The sequence below is a fragment of the Eutrema salsugineum genome, unplaced genomic scaffold (assembly GCF_000478725.1).
Source record: "Eutrema salsugineum unplaced genomic scaffold, Eutsalg1_0 scaffold_13, whole genome shotgun sequence".
NCBI classification, from domain to species: domain Eukaryota; kingdom Viridiplantae; phylum Streptophyta; class Magnoliopsida; order Brassicales; family Brassicaceae; genus Eutrema; species Eutrema salsugineum.
The window spans coordinates 5,705,276-5,728,254 of NW_006256885.1; the positions used below are offsets into that span (position 1 = coordinate 5,705,276).

General features: G+C 37.0%; 5 protein-coding genes across 5 annotated transcripts; 2 read left to right on the forward strand and 3 right to left on the reverse strand.

Moving 5' to 3' along the window:
- Positions 1-3,620: 3,620 nt before the first annotated feature.
- Positions 3,621-6,253, forward strand: LOC18023257 (B3 domain-containing protein At3g11580). Its single transcript, XM_024159987.1, has 3 exons — positions 3,621-4,367; positions 5,069-5,229; positions 6,030-6,253. Exons 1-3 carry the CDS (start codon positions 3,785-3,787, stop codon positions 6,081-6,083), a joined length of 798 nt encoding a protein of 265 aa, XP_024015755.1. The 5' UTR covers positions 3,621-3,784; the 3' UTR covers positions 6,084-6,253.
- Positions 6,254-7,568: 1,315 nt separating this feature from the next.
- Positions 7,569-9,871, forward strand: LOC18023258 (protein trichome birefringence-like 8). Its single transcript, XM_006407370.2, has 5 exons — positions 7,569-8,036; positions 8,353-8,742; positions 8,843-9,001; positions 9,079-9,412; positions 9,524-9,871. Exons 1-5 carry the CDS (start codon positions 7,627-7,629, stop codon positions 9,536-9,538), a joined length of 1,308 nt encoding a protein of 435 aa, XP_006407433.2. The 5' UTR covers positions 7,569-7,626; the 3' UTR covers positions 9,539-9,871.
- Positions 9,130-15,530, reverse strand: LOC18023259. The gene is made up of 18 exons (XM_006407371.2): positions 15,367-15,530; positions 14,418-14,874; positions 14,173-14,264; positions 13,601-13,765; positions 13,072-13,465; positions 12,648-12,766; positions 12,470-12,542; positions 12,167-12,387; positions 12,049-12,093; positions 11,738-11,780; positions 11,435-11,626; positions 11,148-11,251; positions 10,954-11,023; positions 10,677-10,826; positions 10,164-10,286; positions 9,916-10,086; positions 9,643-9,702; positions 9,130-9,556 (listed from the first exon to the last, which is right to left on the reverse strand). Exons 1-18 carry the CDS (start codon positions 15,405-15,407, stop codon positions 9,437-9,439), a joined length of 2,640 nt encoding a protein of 879 aa, XP_006407434.1. The 5' UTR covers positions 15,408-15,530; the 3' UTR covers positions 9,130-9,436.
- A 397-nt stretch (positions 15,531-15,927) lies between these two features.
- Positions 15,928-16,839, reverse strand: LOC18023260 (casparian strip membrane protein 2). Its single transcript, XM_006407372.2, has 3 exons — positions 16,482-16,839; positions 16,276-16,399; positions 15,928-16,143 (listed from the first exon to the last, which is right to left on the reverse strand). The coding sequence occupies exons 1-3, from the start codon at positions 16,754-16,756 to the stop codon at positions 15,928-15,930; spliced, it is 615 nt and encodes a 204-aa protein (XP_006407435.1). The 5' UTR covers positions 16,757-16,839.
- A 376-nt stretch (positions 16,840-17,215) lies between these two features.
- On the reverse strand, positions 17,216-22,553 carry LOC18023261 (probable UDP-N-acetylglucosamine--peptide N-acetylglucosaminyltransferase SPINDLY). The gene is made up of 18 exons (XM_006407373.2): positions 22,154-22,553; positions 21,406-21,823; positions 21,127-21,288; positions 20,848-21,023; positions 20,667-20,742; positions 20,294-20,422; positions 19,997-20,116; positions 19,845-19,913; positions 19,680-19,761; positions 19,431-19,525; positions 19,274-19,338; positions 18,994-19,192; positions 18,686-18,880; positions 18,516-18,610; positions 18,280-18,415; positions 17,963-18,180; positions 17,771-17,898; positions 17,216-17,678 (listed from the first exon to the last, which is right to left on the reverse strand). The coding sequence occupies exons 2-18, from the start codon at positions 21,796-21,798 to the stop codon at positions 17,317-17,319; spliced, it is 2,700 nt and encodes an 899-aa protein (XP_006407436.1). The 5' UTR covers positions 21,799-21,823; positions 22,154-22,553; the 3' UTR covers positions 17,216-17,316.
- Positions 22,554-22,979: the final 426 nt, after the last annotated feature.

Genomic DNA, 22,979 nt, shown 5'->3' on the forward strand with positions numbered 1-22,979 from the left:
AGTAACCTATTGATGTGTCCTTAGCATCCCGGAAAGAACCACTCTTCATCAAGTGTTTCCAATTCCAATCAATCCAAAGTGAGCCCTGACAGTGTAAACAACTTCCAAATCAGATTCATAGCAAAGACCCGAAACACTGAATCCCTAATCTTCCTTCACTCTTGGAATACATACCTCCTCCAAAGAAACCTTAAGCTTTGCTCACTGGTTCTGATTACCATTCCAAAGAAATGCTCCACAAATCTTTTCTGTCTCAGCTAACATTGTTTGGGTAAATGAAAGATCGAACACCAAAAAAAATTGATGTCAAAAGTGATAGAGTTAATTAGTTCTAAACACCATGCAAAAAATATACTGATTGTCTAACTAAAACTATGCTTTTTATCTTGTCTACTAATTAACGGCTTTCATAGTTTTGGTTGTGAACGGAAGATCGAGATTACTAACCAGGAGAGTATTTAGAGAAAAATATATACTTCTATTCTTTAGCAAATGTTTATTCCTACCAACTGCAAAAACAGTTCATTTCCCAACATATATATATATATATAATATTGACTAATGACTATAATTATATATATGTAAATATAATTTGCATATATGTTGCTAAATAGCATTAAAAAGAGTATTACGTATATTTCTCATGTTTGTTATGCGTATACATTTCATGAAAAAAAAATGTTAAAAAAAAAGACATCTATGCGGATCTTATATAATCAAACGACATGGACTAAGTCTGAGGAGAGGATGAAACACGAATACACTAATACCTAGTAAAAGTCCGATGCAACAAATCTGATCAAATCTTCGTTTTTTATTCTTATTGTAATTATATTAGAAGCCCAATCTATCTTTTTACCGCTATTTTTTATATGAGTATTATTATTATTTTCAGTCATAACCGTCGCAAGACTCGACCTCAACTAAAACTTCTAAAACATGAATTAGAAACTTAGAACCTACATAACATGCTCTTAACTAGTTAAGTTATCTATGTTTAGAGAAATGTGTTTTAGATGAAATTATTGCTAAAAAAACAAATATCATTAGTATTATTTTGCGAGGAAAGTAAGAAAAAGTTAGAAACGTGTAATTAAGCACAAATGATAGTGTCCTGAGAGCACGTGATAGATATTTCATGATCCTATAATTAAAAAATGATAAGAATTAAATAAAACGACACTTGGAAAAATTTGTCAAATAAAATAGAAGAGGACCACGTACGTAAGCATTTGCACGTCCTATTGTTTTTTTTTTTTTCAATAGACTTGATAAGTTTTATATATGTTTATTTTCAGGAAACTATTTATTAAGTTCACGAAATAGGATGGTAACAGCAGGCAGGGGTAATTTACCCATTCGTCAAAGAAGAAAGCAACATCTGCTCAAGCATCTTAGATATCGAAAGCAAAATCTATAACTAGACGTTTTACTCTCATTTAGCGACAAACGAGACCAACATAAAAGATAAATTTTCCATACTACTATGATTTTCGTTGGGATTAATAATTATTTTAAAATGCAATTGTGGGTTTTCTTGCTCACCCCTAATTGTTCCTCCATAATGTAAATTTTTATATATTTCAATTCCAAAAATAAATAAAAGTTTTATATTTAGATAAAATAGAGAGAAACAGAGTGACAAAGTCAAGTCGATTTCACAAATAGTCTTATAAAGTCTTTATTTTACTCGATTATAAAATGATTAGAAAAAAAAGAGCAAGAGAGAGAGAGAGGAACAAAAGGCATGGTATGAAGTAGAAGTGAAGATGCATGCGATGGTGTGTCGGAAAGGCAAAGCACATGCTCCACAACTTGAGCTTCTCACTTGCGTCAGGGGTAAGTATCCTCTGTACCTTCTTACTTTTACTTAATATGTACCTCTTCACTTCTCTGCCGTTAGATCATAGTCTTCCATTATCATCTTTTCGTCACCTTTCTGGGTCCCACTACCCTTTCCTCGCCCGCCCCCTATTTCTTTCTTCATTGCATTCTGTTTATTTGTTTTCTGTTTTCTAATGTTGATGATATATATTCATTTAATAAATACTATGTTTTCTTATATTTGAAATTGAAAGTGATTGTTATTTATTAATCTGATTAGAACTAAACTTAATTATCAAAATATTATCTTTTACGTTTACAGAGCCGTAACAATTTTTTAAAAAAATCTAAATATTTTTTTTCATAGTTTGATGTTTTATGTTTGCATCATTACTTTCTGGATTGCAAGTCTTTTGTTTTTCTGTCTTATATTCTCATTTGTATAAACCATTTTCTACAGTTTTAAGGTACCTGTATACTTAAGTTGATGAACGCATAATCAATTGGCGTTACATCAAATTATCATGTGATTATATCGGCTCTATGAAAAAATCTTAAATATATAATTTTCAAATTCAAGTGATTGTTTCTGATTTTTTTTTTAATGAAATTGATAACAAAACTGGCTTTTACGAAGAAAAAACCTTATCTTTTAAATAAATATTAATTGCTTTGCAAAATAAAAAAGTATAACTCACATATGATTTATTTATTTTACCCTTGACAAAGAAATTTTAACCAAATGCCTGGAAGAAATTTGTTGTCTTTTGGCTTCCAAATATTTTAACGCTACTTCAAAATAAGCTGGCCGTTGTGACTTGTGAGGTTCTCGGCTAAACAAACTACCATATTTCGGAGCTGAAAATGCATATAATTAAAAAGTAAATGATCTATAGGCTGTAGCCTCTCTCTCACGCACGAGGTTACATAACAACCATTTATGGGAGTTTAATTCCTAATTAGAACCAATGGTGAGTCGATAATTAGCAGAATTGCATTCCACGTGAGAAAGGATCGTCTGGCTCACGCAAGCCACACATTTATGGCTGCTTGATAGGTAAGGTTTATCTGCTTTGAGAACTTGAGAGTCGATAAGATCTTGTAATTAATAATGCAACAGGCTTTTTTAAATATTCAGAAGTTCTTTGACTCATGGTTTCTCAAAGAAGATTTGTATTTAGATCGTTTTTAAAAAAATACTTCATATTTATGTATTTATAGACTTTAACAAAAAAAAGTATTTAAAGTTCCGTGATTTTCAGTCCTTCAAAAAACAAACGTAATCACCAATCTTGGATAAATGTTTTGGATATATTTATGTATTTATAGTTCACTCTTATATTTTTCACACGGACTTTATATTTAACCATATAAGCTCATGAACGCATCCATTTATTATGAAAAATACTGATATTACGACAAAAACCACACACACTAACACTATAAAACCATTATATTCTTACACTATAAATAACGATAGAACCTCCTTGGATCCAATGCCGTTTAAGGACAAGATTTCTTCAAAGCGAGAACAAAGAAAAAAACAAATTCAAAACTTTAGAAATTTTGTTTGTTTTTGTCAAAAACAAAAACTATAGAAATGTTTACTTGATATACATGGAGTCATGGACTGCAACAACAAGGAAAAAGAAAAAGAAGGAAAAAGAAAAAGAAGGAAAAAATAGAAAAATAAAAATAATGATTGAAAAGAAATATCATCACGCAAAACCTTAAAAGTATTATCGATGTCGTGTCCTCCTCCTCTTCATTTACATCAAATAGTTCCCACAGTTTTCACATCAATTTAACCATTTTCACAATTTTTCACTCCCTCCCTCTCTCTCTCTCCTTCGTATAATACTATATTAGTACCATTACCCATCTCTCTTTCACCACCAAACCTCTGCAAATCCTCTCTACTCTCTCCATCTCTCTCTCACTCCAAGAAAACCAAAAAAAAATGTCAGTCAACTATTACTCAAGAGACATCATCCACCACAACACTCTCTCGTTGCACCACCACCAAAACGACGCCGTCGCACAAAGAGAGTCTTTATTCGAGAAATCACTCACACCAAGCGACGTCGGGAAGCTAAACCGCTTAGTCATACCAAAACAACACGCCGAGAAGTACTTTCCTCTCAACAATGGCGGCGGCGGAGATGATGTGGCAGCGGAGACGACGGAGAAAGGGATGCTTCTTAGCTTCGAGGACGAGTCAGGCAAGTGTTGGAAATTCAGATACTCTTATTGGAACAGTAGTCAAAGCTACGTGTTGACCAAAGGATGGAGCAGGTATGTTAAAGACAAGCACCTCGACGCAGGCGACGTCGTTTTCTTTCAACGGCACCGTTTTGATCTCCATAGGCTCTTCATCGGATGGCGTAGACGCGGTGAGGCTTCTTCCTCCTCCGCCGTCTCCGCCGTGTCTCAAGAGGCTCGAGTTAATACGACGGCGTATTGGAGCGGCTTGACCACACCTTATCATCAAGTACACGCGTCAACTACTTACCCTAACATTCACCATGAGTATTCGCACTATGGTAAAAACTCTTTTTTTCCTTTCTCTATTTTTTTTCCTTTCTTATCTTTATGTCAGATAGTTAAAAAAAAAATCTTTATGTCAGATTTATTATACTCGTTCTGTTTTTTTATAAAATAATGTTTGTTTTAGATAATGTGTTTTTTTCAGATGGTTTAGATAATGTTTTTTCCCCATGAAGATACATGTTTCATAACTTGGTCATATATAATGTTTCATTTGTTAAGAATAATAAATGAATAATAAGGAATTTTTTTTTACATTTGAAATCATTTATTAATAAGTGAAAACACTATAAGACATTCATCTTTATTTTCTTAATTCTTATAAATGTGTTCTTTTTTTATGACATTTTTCTTATACACGTTACCGGCCGGGACTAAACTTCAAATGGGTTGTTTTTTCCATCTAAATATATACGACAATTATTTCAGTTGCGTGTGTATGTATATATAATAACAACCTGAGTCCTCATATGTCTTTGTTTTTTCGTTATATGTCTTTTTAATTCTGGACAAAAGAAAAAAATCCGACAATTTCAATAATCTTCGCCAAGTTGTGTATCCAATCCGTTACACGCGCGTGAAGAAAACCGTCCAATCTACTTAGACTAACGTGCTCTTTATTTCTTCCTTTTACTTCAATTTCTTAAAAATTTATAACTAAAAGACGCGCACGTGTCGTAACGGTGGAAAATTGTAGGCGCCGTCGCTGAGTCACCAACGGTAGTTGCAGGGAGCTCAAGGACGGTGAGGCTATTCGGCGTTAACCTCGAATGTCACGGTGATGTCGTCGAGCCACCACCGTGTCCCGATGGCTATAACGGCCAACACATTTACTATTACTCAACTCCTAATCCCATGGTAAACAATTTTACATTTCTGTCATATTCGATTTGCTTACGTTAGTACGTACTATCTGGTTGATTATGATATAAATCGAATTGATTAAAGTATTAAACAGATGCCGTGGCTGTTTCTCGAGACGAGACAGGTGAAATTAGTATTTTAAAATAGACCTGAGTGAGATTTTGTTTAATAAATAATATAAAGAAGGAATCAGGGAGAATAATACAACACTGTGGCTGTAAACGCACATGGCCAAATTGTTGATAACTTGTAAATTGTAGCCTAGCATGATATTTTCTTTCTTTCTTTTGTAGCCTACTTGATTTTTCTTTTTAAGTTTATTTATATATATATATATGTATATACCTCAACCATCTATCTTAGCTTTACTATCCTTATATGTTTGGCACCGTCATGTTTTTGTGAAAGTCAAATTCTATTGCTTATACCCGTTTCAATGTATATAACCTTTTTGTTACTTAGACACCAAAATTGACCAAATTATTGTTCTTCAGAACGTGGTGATAGATTTATGTAAATGATAACTTGTAGTTTTATCGCATTAACTAGGTAGTATATCCAACTATATCAGAGTTTAGGTAAACATTTCTAAAATTACTTTGAACTGAATGCTGTTACATATATTTGATTTAAATAGCTGATAAAAATTGAAAAATAATATCAAATTTTAAAAATATTTTGTATCAATATTCTCTTACATTTTTATAAAGAAGATAGTGATAGTAGTACCCTTGTTACAAAAAAAAATAGTGATAATAATAATAATAGAATTGTGTGTTGCTTTTGTGAAACAGAGCATCTCATTTGCTGGGGAAGCAATGGAGCAAGTAGGAGATGGACGAGGTTGATGATATTAAAAAGAAGTGACAGCTTTTTAGATTTTGACTTTAGATTATGAGCCCATACTTGGCTCAATTGTCATAGAGAAATTACCCCAAAAATGATTAATATCAGTATAACTTCATTATGTATTTACTATATTTAACTAATTTCAAAAAGAAATAAGAGGAGAGTTTTTGTTCTCTCAAAAATTGAGGCCTAGAGCAACAAACAATACTACAAACTATGTTAATAAGTTTTTACTGTTTACTATTTGATGCCTGAGAATCTGAGATAAATTCAATGAAGCTAGTTGGTTAGCCAGACATATATACACACATGTAACGTGTATATATGTGCATGTATAATATATAATGATGACGAACAATGAATGGGGAAGTGTTGAGATTCATGGGATGAGATTACAAGAAGAAAAAGTGTGGGCCTAGCAAATGATTTTAAAGAAGAGAGCATAGCATGTGTGCAAAATGTATGTTGTGTTACAATTTACATTGCCTTTTCTATCTGGTCCAAAGCAAACCTAGGGACCATTTTATTCTTCTTTTCATTTTCTAGTGTTTTTTTGGTTGCATTTCAAAGAAGGAATATCTGAATAGTTCTTACAAGATATATATTTGACAAAATGAGTTTAGGTCCCAATTGTTTCTTTGCGTTTAAGTTTTTCTAGCTATGATTAGAATATTATAACATGGTAACGCAGTTGCAAATATGAATGCAAATAAAACATTTGGGACTTAAGTATTCTTTATTCTCTAGTTCGTGATTCTATTCTCTTCTCCTCTCTTCAAGAGTTCTCATCCCCATTAGATCAAAGAAGTGTGTTCTCTCTCTCTTTCTACGTGTTGGGCTTTAAAAGTCAAAGCCATATGATTTTCCTTTTTGGACCCAAATAGTAGAGTTTTATGAAATTGAAATCAACAAGGTGTTTTGAATTTTTTACTTTGAATTGATTATTCTCATTTTCGATCTCCATTCTGACTGTGTTTAACCGGTGGTTTGTGTTAGGTCGTGTTTAGATGGAGTTATTGTGGGGTGAAATTTAGGTCAATTGCAAAGCTACGGCTTTCTAATCAATCGAATGGAGCTAATTAAAGAAGTTTAGCGATTGATGTAATTTATTTAGTAGAGTGATAAATTGTGCTCCATATAATCTGATTTCATTATATAATAACAGTACTTTCATATTTTTTTTTGTTCTTTTTTAAATGTACTTTCATGTTTTTTTTTTTGGTGTAACGTACTTTCATATTTTCTTAGGATTTTTTGGTGATTAGACAGTTGTATCGATCTAAAAGATGTAGAAGCGAACATGGGAGGAAACTTCTTTAATTATTATACGTTAATTGATTTTTGTGGGATGCATCTATTAATATTTGTGTCTGTCACATGGATGAATTGATAGTGAATTTATTAAAAATTAATTACGAATTTATTGCCTGCCGGAACATATATATTTTTATTAATACTTTTCTCTAGCAAAAGAAGGTCGCATATTCACAATTTTCACGTCTCTTCTATACAGAGAGAGACAGAATCAAAATTTATGCCGACATGGATCATCATCAAGAATCAAATTCTCTGAAGCAGATTTTCTCTCTATCTTCATCTCCGTTCTTCTTAACCTTTAAGATCAAGAAACACATATTCGTAGGAATCTCTCTTCTCATTAGTTTTCTAATATTCTCCGTCATCGTCGTCGATCTTGCCGGCTTCGAGCCTCATCTTTGTTTCGGATTTTTATCTCTTACATCGAAAAGCCTAACGAATGAACGAAGAAACGTCGACGTATGCGACTATTCATACGGAAGATGGGTTCGTAGAGGACGCCGTGACGTGGACGAAACCTCGTATGGAGAAGAGTGTCGGTTTCTGGATCCTGGTTTTCGTTGTCTGAATAATGGAAGAAAAGATTCTGGTTTTCGAAAATGGCGATGGCAACCACACGGCTGCGATCTTCCACGGTATATATATACTTATTCACACTCTTATGTAATTTTGCTTGGATCTTAAGGTATTGGTCTCGATTGAAACAAAACATTTAGAGTTTAGAGTTACAAGCTATTCATTGATCCGTTGAGTCAGTGCTTCTAAGAACCCATGTTTGATTAAAAAAATTCCCCACTTTGATTTTGAATTGATTATGGCTTAAAGGTATTACCTTTAAAGTTTAAACCTTTAGTTGTGATTCTCGCGCCAATGAAGTTCAATTTTTTTTTTTTTTTTTACTTTGTTCGTTAACTAAGGTGACTTGGTTTATTCGGTGTGAAACAATTGTAGATTCAACGCAAGTGATTTTCTAGAGAGAAGTCGAAACGGAAGGATTGTGTTCATCGGAGATTCCATCGGAAGAAACCAATGGGAATCTCTCTTGTGTATGCTTTCACAAGCAGTGTCTAATACATCTGAGATATATGAAGTAAATGGAAACCCTATAAGCAAGCATAAAGGTTTCCTTTCGATGCGGTTTCCGCAACACAACCTAACCGTCGAATATCATAGAACCCCGTTTCTGGTCGTGGTTGCTCGGCCACCTGAGAACTCACCGGAAGATGTCAAAATGACTGTTCGAGTCGATGAGTTTAACTGGCAGTCAAAAAAATGGACCGGGTCCGATGTTCTGGTCTTCAATACAGGACATTGGTGGAACGAAGACAAAACCTTTAACGCGTAAAGTCTTCATGTTGAATTCAACGTTCTGGAAACAAGACAAAAGGTGATTGATGAGTACTCTTACCAGCTTTTGTTGTTGTTGTTGTTGTTGTTGCAGGGGTTGCTATTTTCAGGAGGGAGGAAAATTGAACAAGACAATGGGAGTAATGGAGGGATTTAGGAAGTCTTTAAAGACATGGAAGTCATGGGTTTTAGAGAGACTAGATTCTGAGAGTAGTCATGTCTTCTTCAGAAGCTTTTCTCCTGTGCATTATAGGTCTGTTTCACAACAATCAGCGAATCAGACAAGAGTCTATAGAATCTGGGGTTAATTAGGCTTTTTGGGTGTTGCAGGAATGGGACATGGAACTTGGGTGGTTTGTGTGATGCAGATACAGAGCCAGAGATTGATATGAAGAAGATGGAACCTGACCCTATCCACAACAATTATATCTCTCAAGTAATACAAGAAATGAGATATGAACATAGTAAGGTTAAGTTTTTGAACATTACATATCTGACCGAGTTCAGAAAAGATGCTCATCCATCGCGTTATCGAGAGCCGGGAACTCCTGAAGATGCACCTCAAGATTGCAGTCACTGGTGCTTACCCGGTGTGCCTGACACATGGAATGAGATTCTCTATGCGCAGCTATTGGCAATGAATTATCGAACAAAACGAAAAGAGGTACAAGTATTTATCGACTCCTTTCTAGTCATATACTATATCCTCGATTCCTTCTTCGGGCTCAGTTTCATTTGTTTGCAGTTCCTTGACTTTCTCAAGCTGTCTCAATAGGTTCAACCTTTCTGACCCGTATGTGGAAGGAATCTGAATGAAGACGATATCATCAAAATGATTCAAAGAGACGGTTTTGCATTCTGATGGATCTATATATACAGAGAAGGTGTACGTACCAGGCCTGGCACATATCTCTGAATCGCAGCCAGCATGGCTGCGTGACCAACCGCTGTAACCTGTTCAGAATAGTTTACTCATTACATTAGTTCCATACTAAAGGATAGAGCTGTGAATGAGAAAGGTTAACACTGCAGAGATTAGCTCCACAGGTTTGTACAAAGCAAACTAAAAACGTAGGTAGGTGTAATATAGACAAATTATTTAAGATGATCAGAATAACAAAAAAAGGTGAACAATAAAACTTCTATGTAAGGTTATTTTTGACTTACTGGAAGAAGCATTAGAATACCGATGGGAACAACTGATGCCAAGTCAGTCATGGTTCTGCGCAAAGCTTTCTTTTCTTTTCCTGTTAATTCATCACCGATCAGAGACCTCCGAAGTAGCTTCACAGCAGCTGCTGAATCAATGGCAAGAAGCTGAGTACCTTGCCACACGTCCTGTAATAAGGAAAAATTTTAACAAAGGACACAGAAGCATGCCATGTAGCTTTAGTCTTTGGAGGAGATATTGATACCGTGGTGGTTTCTCTTAGCTTCTGAAGAGTTCTCTCCATCATGCTTTCCTTCTTTGGAATCTGAATCAACTGAACGCCTTTTGTTCTACTGCTTGATTGATGATCATCCTCAGAGATTCTTTCCTGCAGAATACGAACAAACACTTTGAAGCTTTTACTGGTGATACATAGACGCAAGACCCAGCATTTCGGTTTACTAAAAAGAGTTGATTGGTCATCTTCTACCAAGTTGAGGAGTTTAATGAAAGCAATAGAGTTGAGAGCACAACAAAGGAATAGGCTTTGACTTAAGAGTTTCTAAGACATTGGTTTGCGTGAGTAGGATTCCCGGAATGGTCAACGTATCACTCCTCTTATAACCATCAATTTATCCAACTGAAACTCACGGAATGGTCAACGTATCACTCCATTTTCCGTTTTGCTTATCTATATTTTATTCAACTTAAAACAAATAATTCATTACTGAAACAGCATTTTACAGTTAAGACATCTCAGCAGCAACTAATTACTAACCTCTTCATCCACTGACTGATCAGTGCTTCTTTTGACCCGCATTTCTAGTTCTATCAGTTCGTTCCTTAGAATTTCAAATCGACTGATCTCATTTGTCTCCGAGTCCATGCTAAGTAAGTTTCCTATGGACTCCCCATTATTTTCATCTCCCTGCATATGCGCAATATATTCCTGAGTAACTGACTGAACAAACACAGACTACTATGCAGAAGAGTCTTCAGAAGATTTCAATCCTGTTGGCAGAATACTTGAGATAAGATAAAAAATTGGAGCTTACCGATAACTCAGGATCAGGCTTACTCTTTGGAGGCCGTACAAAAAATCCCCAGAATCCACGGCTCATACTACTGCAGAGGCAAACAACAAATACGTCATTTTTACAAGAATGGGAAAAAGAGTAGTCACACTTATGTAGTTCAAAATAACAAAATAGACGTGAAGAGGAATAATACTAAGCAATATGTGGCATACCTTTTGCCTTGATCTTCAGAACTAATTGCATTCTTTGTGTCTTTCCCTTTAAAATACCTTTGTTTTACCTCGTACGATTCCCGGGAATCATTTTCGTCACCTCCCTGAGTCAACCATATGAGGTATTAGTTTCCCACACAAATTTAAAACACATCATGCACTTAGCAATTTTGTGACTGATGCTACACCGCGTAAGAAGAATACAATTGGTTTGCTTTGGTCCACCTAGCAACCTTAGCATTCAGATATATTATAGTAAAACAAAGTTGACAATGAAATATAAAAACCTGTTGCAAGGAAGCTGTTTTGGCTCTGAAAGTTGCCTCCAAAAATTCAGCCTCTTTTTTAAGCTTCCGAATTTTCTCTAGGTCAGAGCAAGCGGCTTTTATCTGTTCCTTTCCAGACGATGAGTTTGATACATACAACTCCTGTAGCAGGCTTTCCAGTCTCACGAGGGCTTCATCTACACTTTCTAGGGCCTGGGGACTATGTACTGTTAGTATATATATTGTATTCGATTCTAAAAGGAATCAGATCCAACTAGTATACGGAGTATAGCGGTCCTTCCCAATAAACCAATTCATACCAACCTTGTCAAATGAGTCCGACTCTCTAACAGCTGACGACGTATCCCTGTAAAAAAACTGGTTTTTGTTACTTCCATCCTGCATCGAAAGTTATCCAAATGCAGATGTTCTGCTGAATTGATAGAAACTGATAGGCATGAATGTGACAAATGAAAAGTTTATCCAAGACATATGCTTTAAGTATTTTTTTCTCGCAGGTACTACTATTATACATTCTCAAGTATTAGTACAATATACAAATCAGGCAGTGGAGTAATTTTCCAAATGCATGCATGAGTGTATAAATCAGAGAGAGGGGGTTTTCGTTATCTTACTTTGACATCGCCAGTTCATCCTTGCACCGAATCACACTCTTGTACCTAAACATTAAGAAATAAAGTTAACACGATAGCTAAATATGGTTTAATTAGTGAGTAGACAATATGTCAATACCCCTTGGATAAGAATTTTGCTGCCTTGACATTAGAAGGATTCTCTGGCCATTTACTATGTTTAATAAAGCTCTGTAGCCAATACGAGCAAACATCCAGCACTTGGGGAATAACTTCGTAATTCGGTGCCCCTTCTGGTTTGCTCCCATGCGATTTTTTTTGGGGCTGTGCGCCAGTATTGTTTGGATAGAAAGGAATCCATTCTAGTTCTTCACAAACAACCTGCACAATAAAATAATTTACATGATAAAACATCAAAATGGTTGGAGAGAGAGTTTCGGCCAATGAATTGATTTATGCCTACCTCTACATACAGTTGGTACGAACTGATGGCTGAAAGTTGAGGATAGTACAGGACGCTGCCCCCAATTAGATGCCTGAATTAAAAAGTAGTTCACGAGTAAGAGCCAAGAGTGTGATAAGGAAACACACACTTACAAAATTTAGTGGGAATGGAAAGAGAGTGAAACAGTGACAGTTACCTAACAAGGTCGTTCAAAGGATTCTCCAGAGAATCAAAACCATTTGCAGCTAAATAAGACTGCGTGCTCCTGCCTAAGGCAATGAAGAATCCAAAAATTGCTAAATCCCTCTCCAAAACCTGCAAGGCACGGACAGGTCCCAATTAAGTCCAGAAGTATAATGCCATAAATCTTACCCCTCATTAAAACTCGAATCACTGACTAAAATCTTCCAATATCTTTTTTTTTCTTTCTAAAAGCGTTTTCTTATATCCTTTTGCGGTTTCCCCTATAAACTGTTTGTGCCACTTTCTCATGTTTCAAATGGCACTAACAAGGAGAGTAATCTATAGTCAATCCATAACGTTCCTGATATTTAAAAATTACAAAGAACTCATATCGCAACTACAAAGAAAGCCTACAAAAAGCTGCTTAGGTGGTTTACCTCTATACTTTCGGATGTTGTTAACCTTGACCATATTTTCTCCCGATCTATAGCCCGCTGCAGTTGTTTCTGTACAAGATCGACCCAGAAAACAACTTCATCTGTAGCAAAGTCACCTTTTACTCTGCCCACTGCTGCGCGAGGACCAAAATGAGTAAGGAATTCTCTTTGTAGGCCAATGCTTTTGACTGAATGATAGACTTGAGGGATTGGAACGAAGTCTACAACTTTTTCCATCAATCTTCCAGCTGTATCTGGAATCGAAGAAAAGAAGGGCGGGCAGGAAAATTTTGCTGGGCCAAGTTTCGTGATTGCTGCAATGCAATTGAGCACAAGCATGAGAAGTGACACCTCAATCTCATTTCTTGCAGCTGAGGACATTCCTTTTTCATAGCTGGAATGAAGCATAAAGTGTCGTCACTTCATCAAAACTCCACAGTCAAACTAGTGTTGCACAGTACTTACGAATAAGAGGCGAGATCGGAGCAAATTTAACCAAAAAGAAGGAGATTTGAACGAGAAAACATACACAGAAGTGGCAGCAAGAAATCGTTGATCCCCCTCAAGATAATTCACAAAAGATGTCACTACAGAAGGAATATGCTCAGACCAAAACCATTCATAGACTTCAGGATGTTTGGAAGATAGGTTATCCCGCATCATACTCTCAAGGGGAGCAGCTTGGCGTGATAAGCTGTATAATGCCGAAGAAATCAGAGGTTAAGTGTTATGTAGCAACGACGAGTTCCAGAAATATTTCCAACATTGATGAGCAAGCGGGAAATAAATACAACAAAGCAACACAAGCAGGAATATCACACAAATTTAACGTTAATTGTCCTGCAAAGGCTTAAAAGTTTGTATCCACTAGTTAACATAGCCATGTTGAGATTCATGAGGAATAGCTTAGCTGGAGGAGATGGTCTGACTAAGAGAGCGAACTTAGCCGTTGTATTGATAACTCAACTATTTCAGTATTACTATCTACCAGCGAAAGTTGAAAAAACAAAAAAATAAAAAACAAAATCTTTGAGAAAGAAGTAGCTGAGATAATTTATAGGAAGCAAAAAACATATTAACACTTGGGTTCATGTCAAATACCTCCTTTGAACAAAGACATTAACATCCTCGTCTCTGTTATTTCCTCTGGATGAAATCTCATTTACCGCTTGTAGTAAGGAGTACAGAGAAGCCTGTGAATCATGAATGTAAGATGAATTGAGTAAATTGAAGACAAAACATTGACAAGATGCACTCCATTTGCAAGTGGAACGAGGATTTAAACAAATGTAAACACCAACATCGGTTTGAGGTGAAAGGGGATAGTGCAAGTAAAAGGCACAGACCTGATACGAAAGAGTCTTCACCCATGCATTTCTATCAGCACCCAGCCAGGTAGCTGAAAACCATGAAAATCTGGACGGAGTAATCTTCTCTTTTACTGCAAATTCAAGAATTCTTGCAGCATCGTGGAGAGACTGGGTGAGTCCATTACAGTTGTTTCCGTCTGGTAATGATCCAGTGAATTTGGCCCTCATGCTAGATCTTGACTGGGGACTGCCATTAACAGCCACTCCATCTTCAGCAGATGCAAGGAGAAAAGGCTGCACCAGCCTCCGTGATCTCTTCTTGTTAAACGATTGCCTATTAAGACAATTTTTGCTCCTTTCGAGAAAACCATATCTTACAAACAATTGGCTCCTAGGATTGCTCCAGCAATTTGATAAACAATCCAATTGAACAGCCTTTTTGCAGGACACAAAAGTTACAATGGACATTTGCGGCTGACATGGTTTTGAAGAGCTACATAGGCGAGAATACTGATTAAGCAATAAGCAATAAGCAAAAGAAAAGCCTATTGGGAACAATCAGATTCCTTGAGAAGGCCATCGAAATCCTATCCATTCATCAGCTTCTTAGTAATGGCAACAAGAGCTTAACTTTTCAAGGAAAATTGAATCAAACGATATCCTCTATCAAAGTAAAATCTTGACGCAATCCGGCAAAAGACATATATACCATTAGCAAAAGGTATAAAATTAAACTAATTGTTCGACTCCTACTTGCTCCTCGTCACTTCTACAACTTTAGTCAAGTAGCAAATTTTACAAAAAATCTAAGCTTTCCTAAAACCATCAGTGAGAAGGGTACGAGCAGGATCGTCAACATGAGCAATCTCGAAAGGTAATTACTAGCGAACACTAATGAAGATGGTCGGAGGGAAAAATCCCAAAATTTTTTCCACTAAATTTCACAGTAAGATGAGAAAGGGAAACTGATGTACGTTTGTGTTACCTTGATGATACGAGACCAGGTCGCTGTAGTTTAACTGCCATCTACATGAAACTTTAACAAAAAACAGCGGGAAATTTTTTTTTCCACGACTTCGGTTGGTGAGAAAATGGAGAAGATTGACGAGAAAATGAATCATTAGTGAAGAAGAAGAAGAAGAAGAGAAGGAGGTGACGTGGCACCAGGAAGGCTCTTTATCCATCCTTATACCAAAACGGAGGCAGAACATATTCTCAAACAGAGCTTCGTGAACGTCCACTAAAATAATGCCACGTAAGGTCCTTCTCTGCTACTCTCTGTAGCATTATCGTTTCTCGGAATTTCGGGATATTAAAATAAAAAGGCGACGACGACGACAGGCAAGCAAAATTATGCATAGGAGACATTTTCTAAATACAATATGTAAGATTGAAGAAGATGAAATTTGAGGAAAATCATTTCGTTTCTTTTTTTCCACAAAGCTACAATCACAATACAACAACGTACACAAGGCAGGATGAGTAATTACACACATGACATGACATGACAATAATGAACACACATAACCACTAAGGAGTTTTGGATTTAAGGCCTCTTGAGAGCGACACCAGAGAGGACAACGAGGATGGTGAAGAAGACGACCGTGATAAAGGAAGAGACGACAGCTCCGCTGGTTTTCTGACAGAAGTCACCAAACTGTTGGCAAATAGGGAGCCAGTTCGTGTTCTGGTTTCCATTGTGTGCTAGATACACTATCGCTGCCGCCGATGATCCTGCCGCCGTGTTAAACGCCAGAACCGCCTGTCCCCAAAAACACAATATATATACATATTATGATAATCTAAAAATGCATTTGAATTTTGAAAAAAAAAAACAGTTACAACTTGAGTAAGATTATAAACTGAATAATATTGAAGAGATTTGAGTATGTACAGTGTCAAGAACAAGTAAGAGGAGTCTTGGGGCGGCGGCGAGAGGGCGAACGATGGTGACAACGGAGATAGGAAGAGATAGGACGAGATAACCTACAATCATGGACATGGCAATCACGAAGAACCTGAAATAACACCATGACCTAATTAGGTGACTTGTTTCACAAGGAAAACAGTATAATTGATCAAACATCGATAAGTCGTAACTGGAAAGATGGTAGATCGTCGTAGCCAGCTTGGAACTGTAAGAACTGTGTAAAGAAGGGAAGGGTCTCGTCGCTTGTAAACATCGTTGCAGCGGCCACTGATGCTGCAATAATGGCAGCTAAACGTAGGAGGAAGTCGAAGATTGAGATGCCTCTCTTGTATCCACCTGACCCAGTAGTAGCGTGGTCTCTAGACACACCAATTAGAGGAGCTTTGCCTTTCATGGCTGAGCTGGATTCTGCAGGGACATCAATGATGGTAGATTCGTTCTTCATCTCTCTTGATTTGTTCTTGAGACTTTACTCTTTTTTTGTTGGTTTAAAAGGGGAAATCAAAGAAAGTTTGATGCTTTGGTGGTGAAGGAAAGTTTGATGCTTTGGGTTTTTATAGGAATCGTAGGGGTTTTGGTGGAATCAATGGAGCAGAAGAAGTGGGAATTGAAGAGTAGTTGCTTGCTTTTTACTCTCTCCACACTAATTAATTATGGAGTTGGCAACATAATAAGTAAACAATAATGCAAGTCAAAAGCCCGTCGATTTAACTAAATAAATTAGTAAATTAGTAGTGTTAAGTCTTCCATGATATATACAAAAAAAAAAAAAGAATATGTAGGTTTTTCGAATTTGGTAGTACACTTTAAATGGTAAGGGGGAGATGTCGTTTTTTTTGGGAAAAGCTAATTCTACAATATAAATATATAATGTTTGATAAAAAATAAAAGATGAGATGATTACTAGCAAATAACAGTATGACACAATTTTCATAGATCAAACCAACTAGTCTTTATACAAAATGGCCCCTAAATTACTTTTTAAATTCTACGGTTCAGAAGCAGCTATTGTAAAGATGAAGGTACAGGAGCAGAACCATTGGCCTTGAGAGAAGGAGTGGCTTCTCCAGTAACGTTGAGTCTTGATGGACCCAAGTCTTTTGATATTAAGGGATCTTCTTGAACCTCTTTTTGCAGCATTTCCATTCGCCTTGAAGACGGCACTTCACCTTTGCAGTAGTTTTTCCACATATTCCGGTATGCGGATTCAAGAGCAACAGCAAAGGAAGGACCGTTACAAACAGGGGATCCAGCCATTAGATCCCGGAGACTCATTCTCAGTTTTGAAAGAGCAGTGACATCAGAAGCTAGATCAACAGATAACTGCACATACTCATCCTCATTTTTAGCAACCAGGTGTCCTAAACCTGAATCAAGGGAAACGGTTGCATAAGCCAAAAGACGTCCCCGAGAAATAACCAATTTTGTCAAAGAAACCACACTTTACCCAAGAGCTTACCAACTTTACTGAGAAGACTGACACCAACGTTATGAGCATGTACTGAACCAGCCATAGTAACACATGGAACTCCCATGTAGAGAGATTCACAGGTAGTGGTAGTTCCAGCATAAGGGAATGTGTCCAAACTGCATGAAATGTAAATCTATTAGTCTCAGCGCTTTTTCGGTAGCAGAATGCGTCAAATCTTACCTTATATCCATTAAGGAATAAGCTTGCATATGGTCATGGTTGAAAAGAATCAGCGGCAAGAGATCAACACGCTTTGATTCTAACCCAAGCTGCTCCAGCGTCGTGAGAAACCTTTGCCTAATGCTATCGCAGCAGAAAGGTTTGCATTTTACGACCAGACGAGAATTGGGAACTGCACACAGTATCCTAGCCCACACTTGCAGCACCTTAGGAGTGATCTGATTGAAGAAAAGCAGAGAAAAACCCGTCAAACCATTAAAAAGAGATACCATGGGAGATTAGTTAGTGTGTATGATCCAAGGAAAAGTATATCTAACCTTTGCGAGATTGTTGAAACTACCAAATGTAACAAAGCCATTGGAAAGTGCGGGTGTGGGACAAACAGGACCAGCCTCTGGGGAAGGTGTATAACAAAGAAAACAATCCGGAAGCCTAACCAGCTCCTCGACCTGTCTGCAATCAGATACACACACACAAAACTATATATATCAAGGATTCCATTTGGATCACTCCGATACCCAAGAAAATCATTATGTTATGAACCAGAACGTACTTCTGTTTGGTATCTGGTGGATCAGCCAACGAATCCGTAATTCTGTAATCAACAGTGGGCAAGCCCGTTGTATTTGGATAGCCGATCCAAGTAACCTGATATTTTAACCAGCTAAAGTAAACTTGAAATGGAAAGTCAAAAAAAAAAAAGTTTTATATCTATCCTCTCACCTGAATAGGTGCTGGTCTGCAGGCCATTGTTCCCAACTTGTTGTTCGCCGTATGACCAGTGAGTTCTACCAAAATGTCGATTTTGTCTTCTCTAACCATACTTGCAATCTTTTTCTCATCTATCCCGTATACATCTTTCCAAACTCCACCTTTCTTCAACACTTTATCCCTAAACCTATATGTTTTTGCATCTGCCTGCAAGCCATGAGAGAGCAAGGATTGGTCAAAAAGGAAACAAGAAAGGAAATGAATTGCTTTGACGGAAAATGAATTTCTATAAGGAGAATGTTTTCAAGAAAAAATCATACCTTAACTACCGCTGAATAGACCACCACTTTATACTTTGTGTAATCATGATGCGTGAGGGGCGCTTCAATGAAATAAGATACTGAATGAGTGAAGAAATCTGGGGAGATATATCCGATGGTGATAGGTCGCTCTGGATCTTTCAGATTGTCCCATGAAGTGTATTGTGGGTGTAATCTTGTGAAGCGCCAGCCCCAGTCTCTGTGTTCATAAGAGTTACTTATTGCAAGTCTCATAAAAGCAACATAAAACAAATCCAAACTAATAAATGTCTGTGTTAACCTGTGAGCCTCAAATAGTTTGTCATCGAGTCCTTCATTTATGTAGTTCATGGCAAGCAATCGGTTCTACATAACAGAAAGGTAGGTTTTAAACGCGTATATCTTTCATCGTCATATCAAGAAGAGCACGTTAAAGTGCAGATAGCAAAGGCATTTACCTGGCCAGCATTGCGAGAATCTGGATCTATCTTAAGGCATTCCTCATAAGCATCAATAGCCATAGTTATATTTCCAGCATCTCTATAAAGAACACCTACATTTGAATCGCATTCATGAAATAAACGACACTTAGCACCAGGAAAGTAGGAAAAAAAAAAAAGTAAATCTAAAACTCTATAGGAATATAGTTTATCCAGCACTGGTCTCGCGTAAGGAAGCTTGTAGAGAACAGAAGAGAGAAATCAAACCTAAGTTGTTAAAAGCTTCTGCATAAGTGGGATTTGCAAGGATGGCCTTCTCGATCATGCTGGCAGCAGCATCCATTTTTCCCTATAATATCAAAGGAATTAGCATTCTCGACTCTGAAGAATCTATTAAGAAAAATGATGAGCCATCCTGAATCTATATCAAACCTGGACCGTGTAGACGACACCAAGGTTATTCAGCGACTGTGCAAAATTTGGTTTGATTGATAGAGCCATCTACAAAGGTTGGGAGTATTATTAGCCACATAGAAGACAATGAAATAATCATGAAACGCTGCACATATACGCATAAATAATACCTGATAACACTCCACAGCTTTATCAAGGTTGTCACGGTCTTTGTAAAGTACTCCCAAATTGTTGCAAGCCTCAGCACAATGTGGATTGAAATGGAAAGCAAGCTCATAGAAGACAATTGCCTGCACATGAGTATTGTATTGATAACAAGAACATGGAGAGAAGGATGCAAATATAGGTAGAGACAAAGACAACAGATAATTATATCATGCAAGTCTTGAGGCGAAGAAAGGATAAACATGCAAAAACAAGCACACAATTACTGACTAATAGAAATGAATAAATCACAAATTAAATACCATGTCAAACTTCAGCATTTCACCATAAGCCACCCCAAGATTATACATAGCATCTGCATAGTGCCAGTTATAATAGAGAGCCTTCTTGTAATATGCCACTCCTTGGCTCACATCGCCTTCAAGTTTAACCTGAAATATTATTGTCAACTCAGATGTACTCACAATGGACAAAAGAAGGATTAAAAAACTGTGAACTGCAAAACAAAATTCTATGGTGGAAATCTTCACTAGTAAAGAATAGAAACATATTCCAATGCCAATGCCGTGACATAAATAAAAAGCCAGCTAAACTAAACGAATTTTCCAGAAAGCACCCCTTATGAAAAGTTTTACTGGCGTTACCAAAATTATGATAAAAGTTAAGGATTTTTACCTTTGTTCCCAAATCTGTCAGAGCTATTGCCATATTATTCTTCGCAATCTCAAAATTTGGAGATACAGCTAGACATCTAATGGTAGAAGAAGAAAAAAAATCAGTGCCACACTTGTTCCTTCAACAAAGCAAGCAGCAAGACACCAATCAAAACTTAGCAATGAAATAACAGATATGTTACCTCTCATAACAAGTGATTGCCATCTCCAAGTCACCACGGTTCTTATAGATGACACCCATATTACAATATGCTTCGGCATACATAGGCCTCTCAAGTGCAGCCTTCTCGTAGCAGCTCAAGGCACTGTCATATTGCATCATTTCGGAGTACACAACACCTAAGTTGTAATACGCAGGCTGCATAATGAAATTTTAATGTTATGAATTAGAGGATCAGTTAAATGGTACCAGGGCAAACCACATAAAACGAGCGAAAAATTTAGAGGATCAGAAAGAATACAGCATAGTGCGGGTCAATCTTAAGGGCTTCGTAATACTTTTGAATTCCCTCCTGAGTATTCCCAGCCAGCTTCAGGCTAGTTCCAAGGTCGGTCAGAACAATAGCTAAACACTCTGCTGCTGGCTTGTATGATGCATCTGCCATCAGTGCTTTCTGGTAGGACTGTGCAAAGTATGACGATTGTAAGTTAGAAATTGGCCTGCTAGAAAACGCTATCTATCGCGTATCATCGAGTTAACAAACTAATCAGCACAGGTAGAGGGGAAGGTAATGTCACACCTCCGCAGCTTCTACGAGGCGCCCTTCTTCTTTATGAAGTATACCACAGTGCGTGAGTGCACAAGCATTATGCGGATCCAACCTGATTGCTTCGGAAAAACAATCGAAAGCTAAATTCCCTTTGTTTTGCGTCTGCAAGCATATCCCTTTGCCAATGTGAGCTTCAACATTCTTGCTATCTTTCTCGAGCATAGTCTCATAGAGAGCAAGCGCATCAGCAAACTTGTTTCTTGCCCGAAGAATATTGGCATAAGAAAGCGTATCATTCCCTTGAGTGGCCTTTCGTGATGGAGACAAAACATCTGTGGTAGGAGAAGATCGAGATCCATTGGAAAAACCATTCTCTACTACTGGTGACCTCTCTCTCTCAGCATTATCTCCAAGCCCAACCATTTCTTGAGTCGAAAAGCTGATCCACCTTCAAGGAAACAATAACAAGAAGAAAAATTAAATCTTTCACCATTGACATAAAAATAAAGCTCCCAAGAAGCTAAAGAATTGATCTTTCACAATATCAATCCAACCTTATCACATTCAATTCGAAAACCCTAAGATCACACAATCGGAGAAGATTCACTAAAGAGACACGAAAAATCCAAGCTTTAAACCAAAGTAGAAATGAGCGAAAAGAGGATAGACCATAGGAACGAAACCAAAAGAGCCGAATAACGCAGAAGAATGCATCCCGCAATCGAGAGTCAAAAACACAAGAGATGAATGCGATAATTAGGGTTTAACAAAAACTTACCGCAGAGACTGAAAGAGGAGGAACTTGTCTGTGCAGCGATGAAAGCAAGCAGCCGCTAGAGAGGAAATCGAGCGGCTAAAGAAGAAGAAAAGGAGGAATGATGATAACAGCGAGTAGACATATAAGAGATGCTGATCTCCGCCTCGCTCCTCCGAAAACAGAAAGCGTTGATCAGTAAGTAGCAACTTAGGGATTTATTATACCTCTCACAAGCCAAGCCCAAGCCCAAGCGGCGAAGTCGTTCGCTTGGCCGTGAATTGGACGGACCGGAGGCGGAGGCGGCGTAGCCTCTGTGTGTTCGGGGACAAGACAAGCGAAAGGTACGACGTCGGTCCGAACCAGCTGACAGAGGCAACGACTCAGATTAGCTCTCCTGGCTTTATTATTTTTTTTATCTTTTTATTTTTATTGTGTTATTTAAAAAAAACAGACAATGTAAAACAAAAACAGACAAAATAGGAAATAGTAGTAATATTTTTGAAATTAAGAAAGGGCAGAAAATAGTCGACGAAAAAGGGGGCAGAAACTCAGTCATTTAATAAAAATGCAGCGAATATTATTTTAATGTTAAACAGCAAAGTTTGTGGTTTTTCCTATCTAATGGTAGAAGAATTCGAAACAATATGATATAAAAAACTTATGATAACAAACATTTAACAATGATAAATGTTAATATTTTGACTTGTGCAAATAATTTTACCTACAATTTGCGGCTCGACCTTTCTATGCCCATAATTTATTTCTTTTTAACGGACTAAAATTAAAGTTCTTGTAATGAACAGAGAAGCTTAAATCCACAGAATATCAAAATTACTCTCGCGTGCAA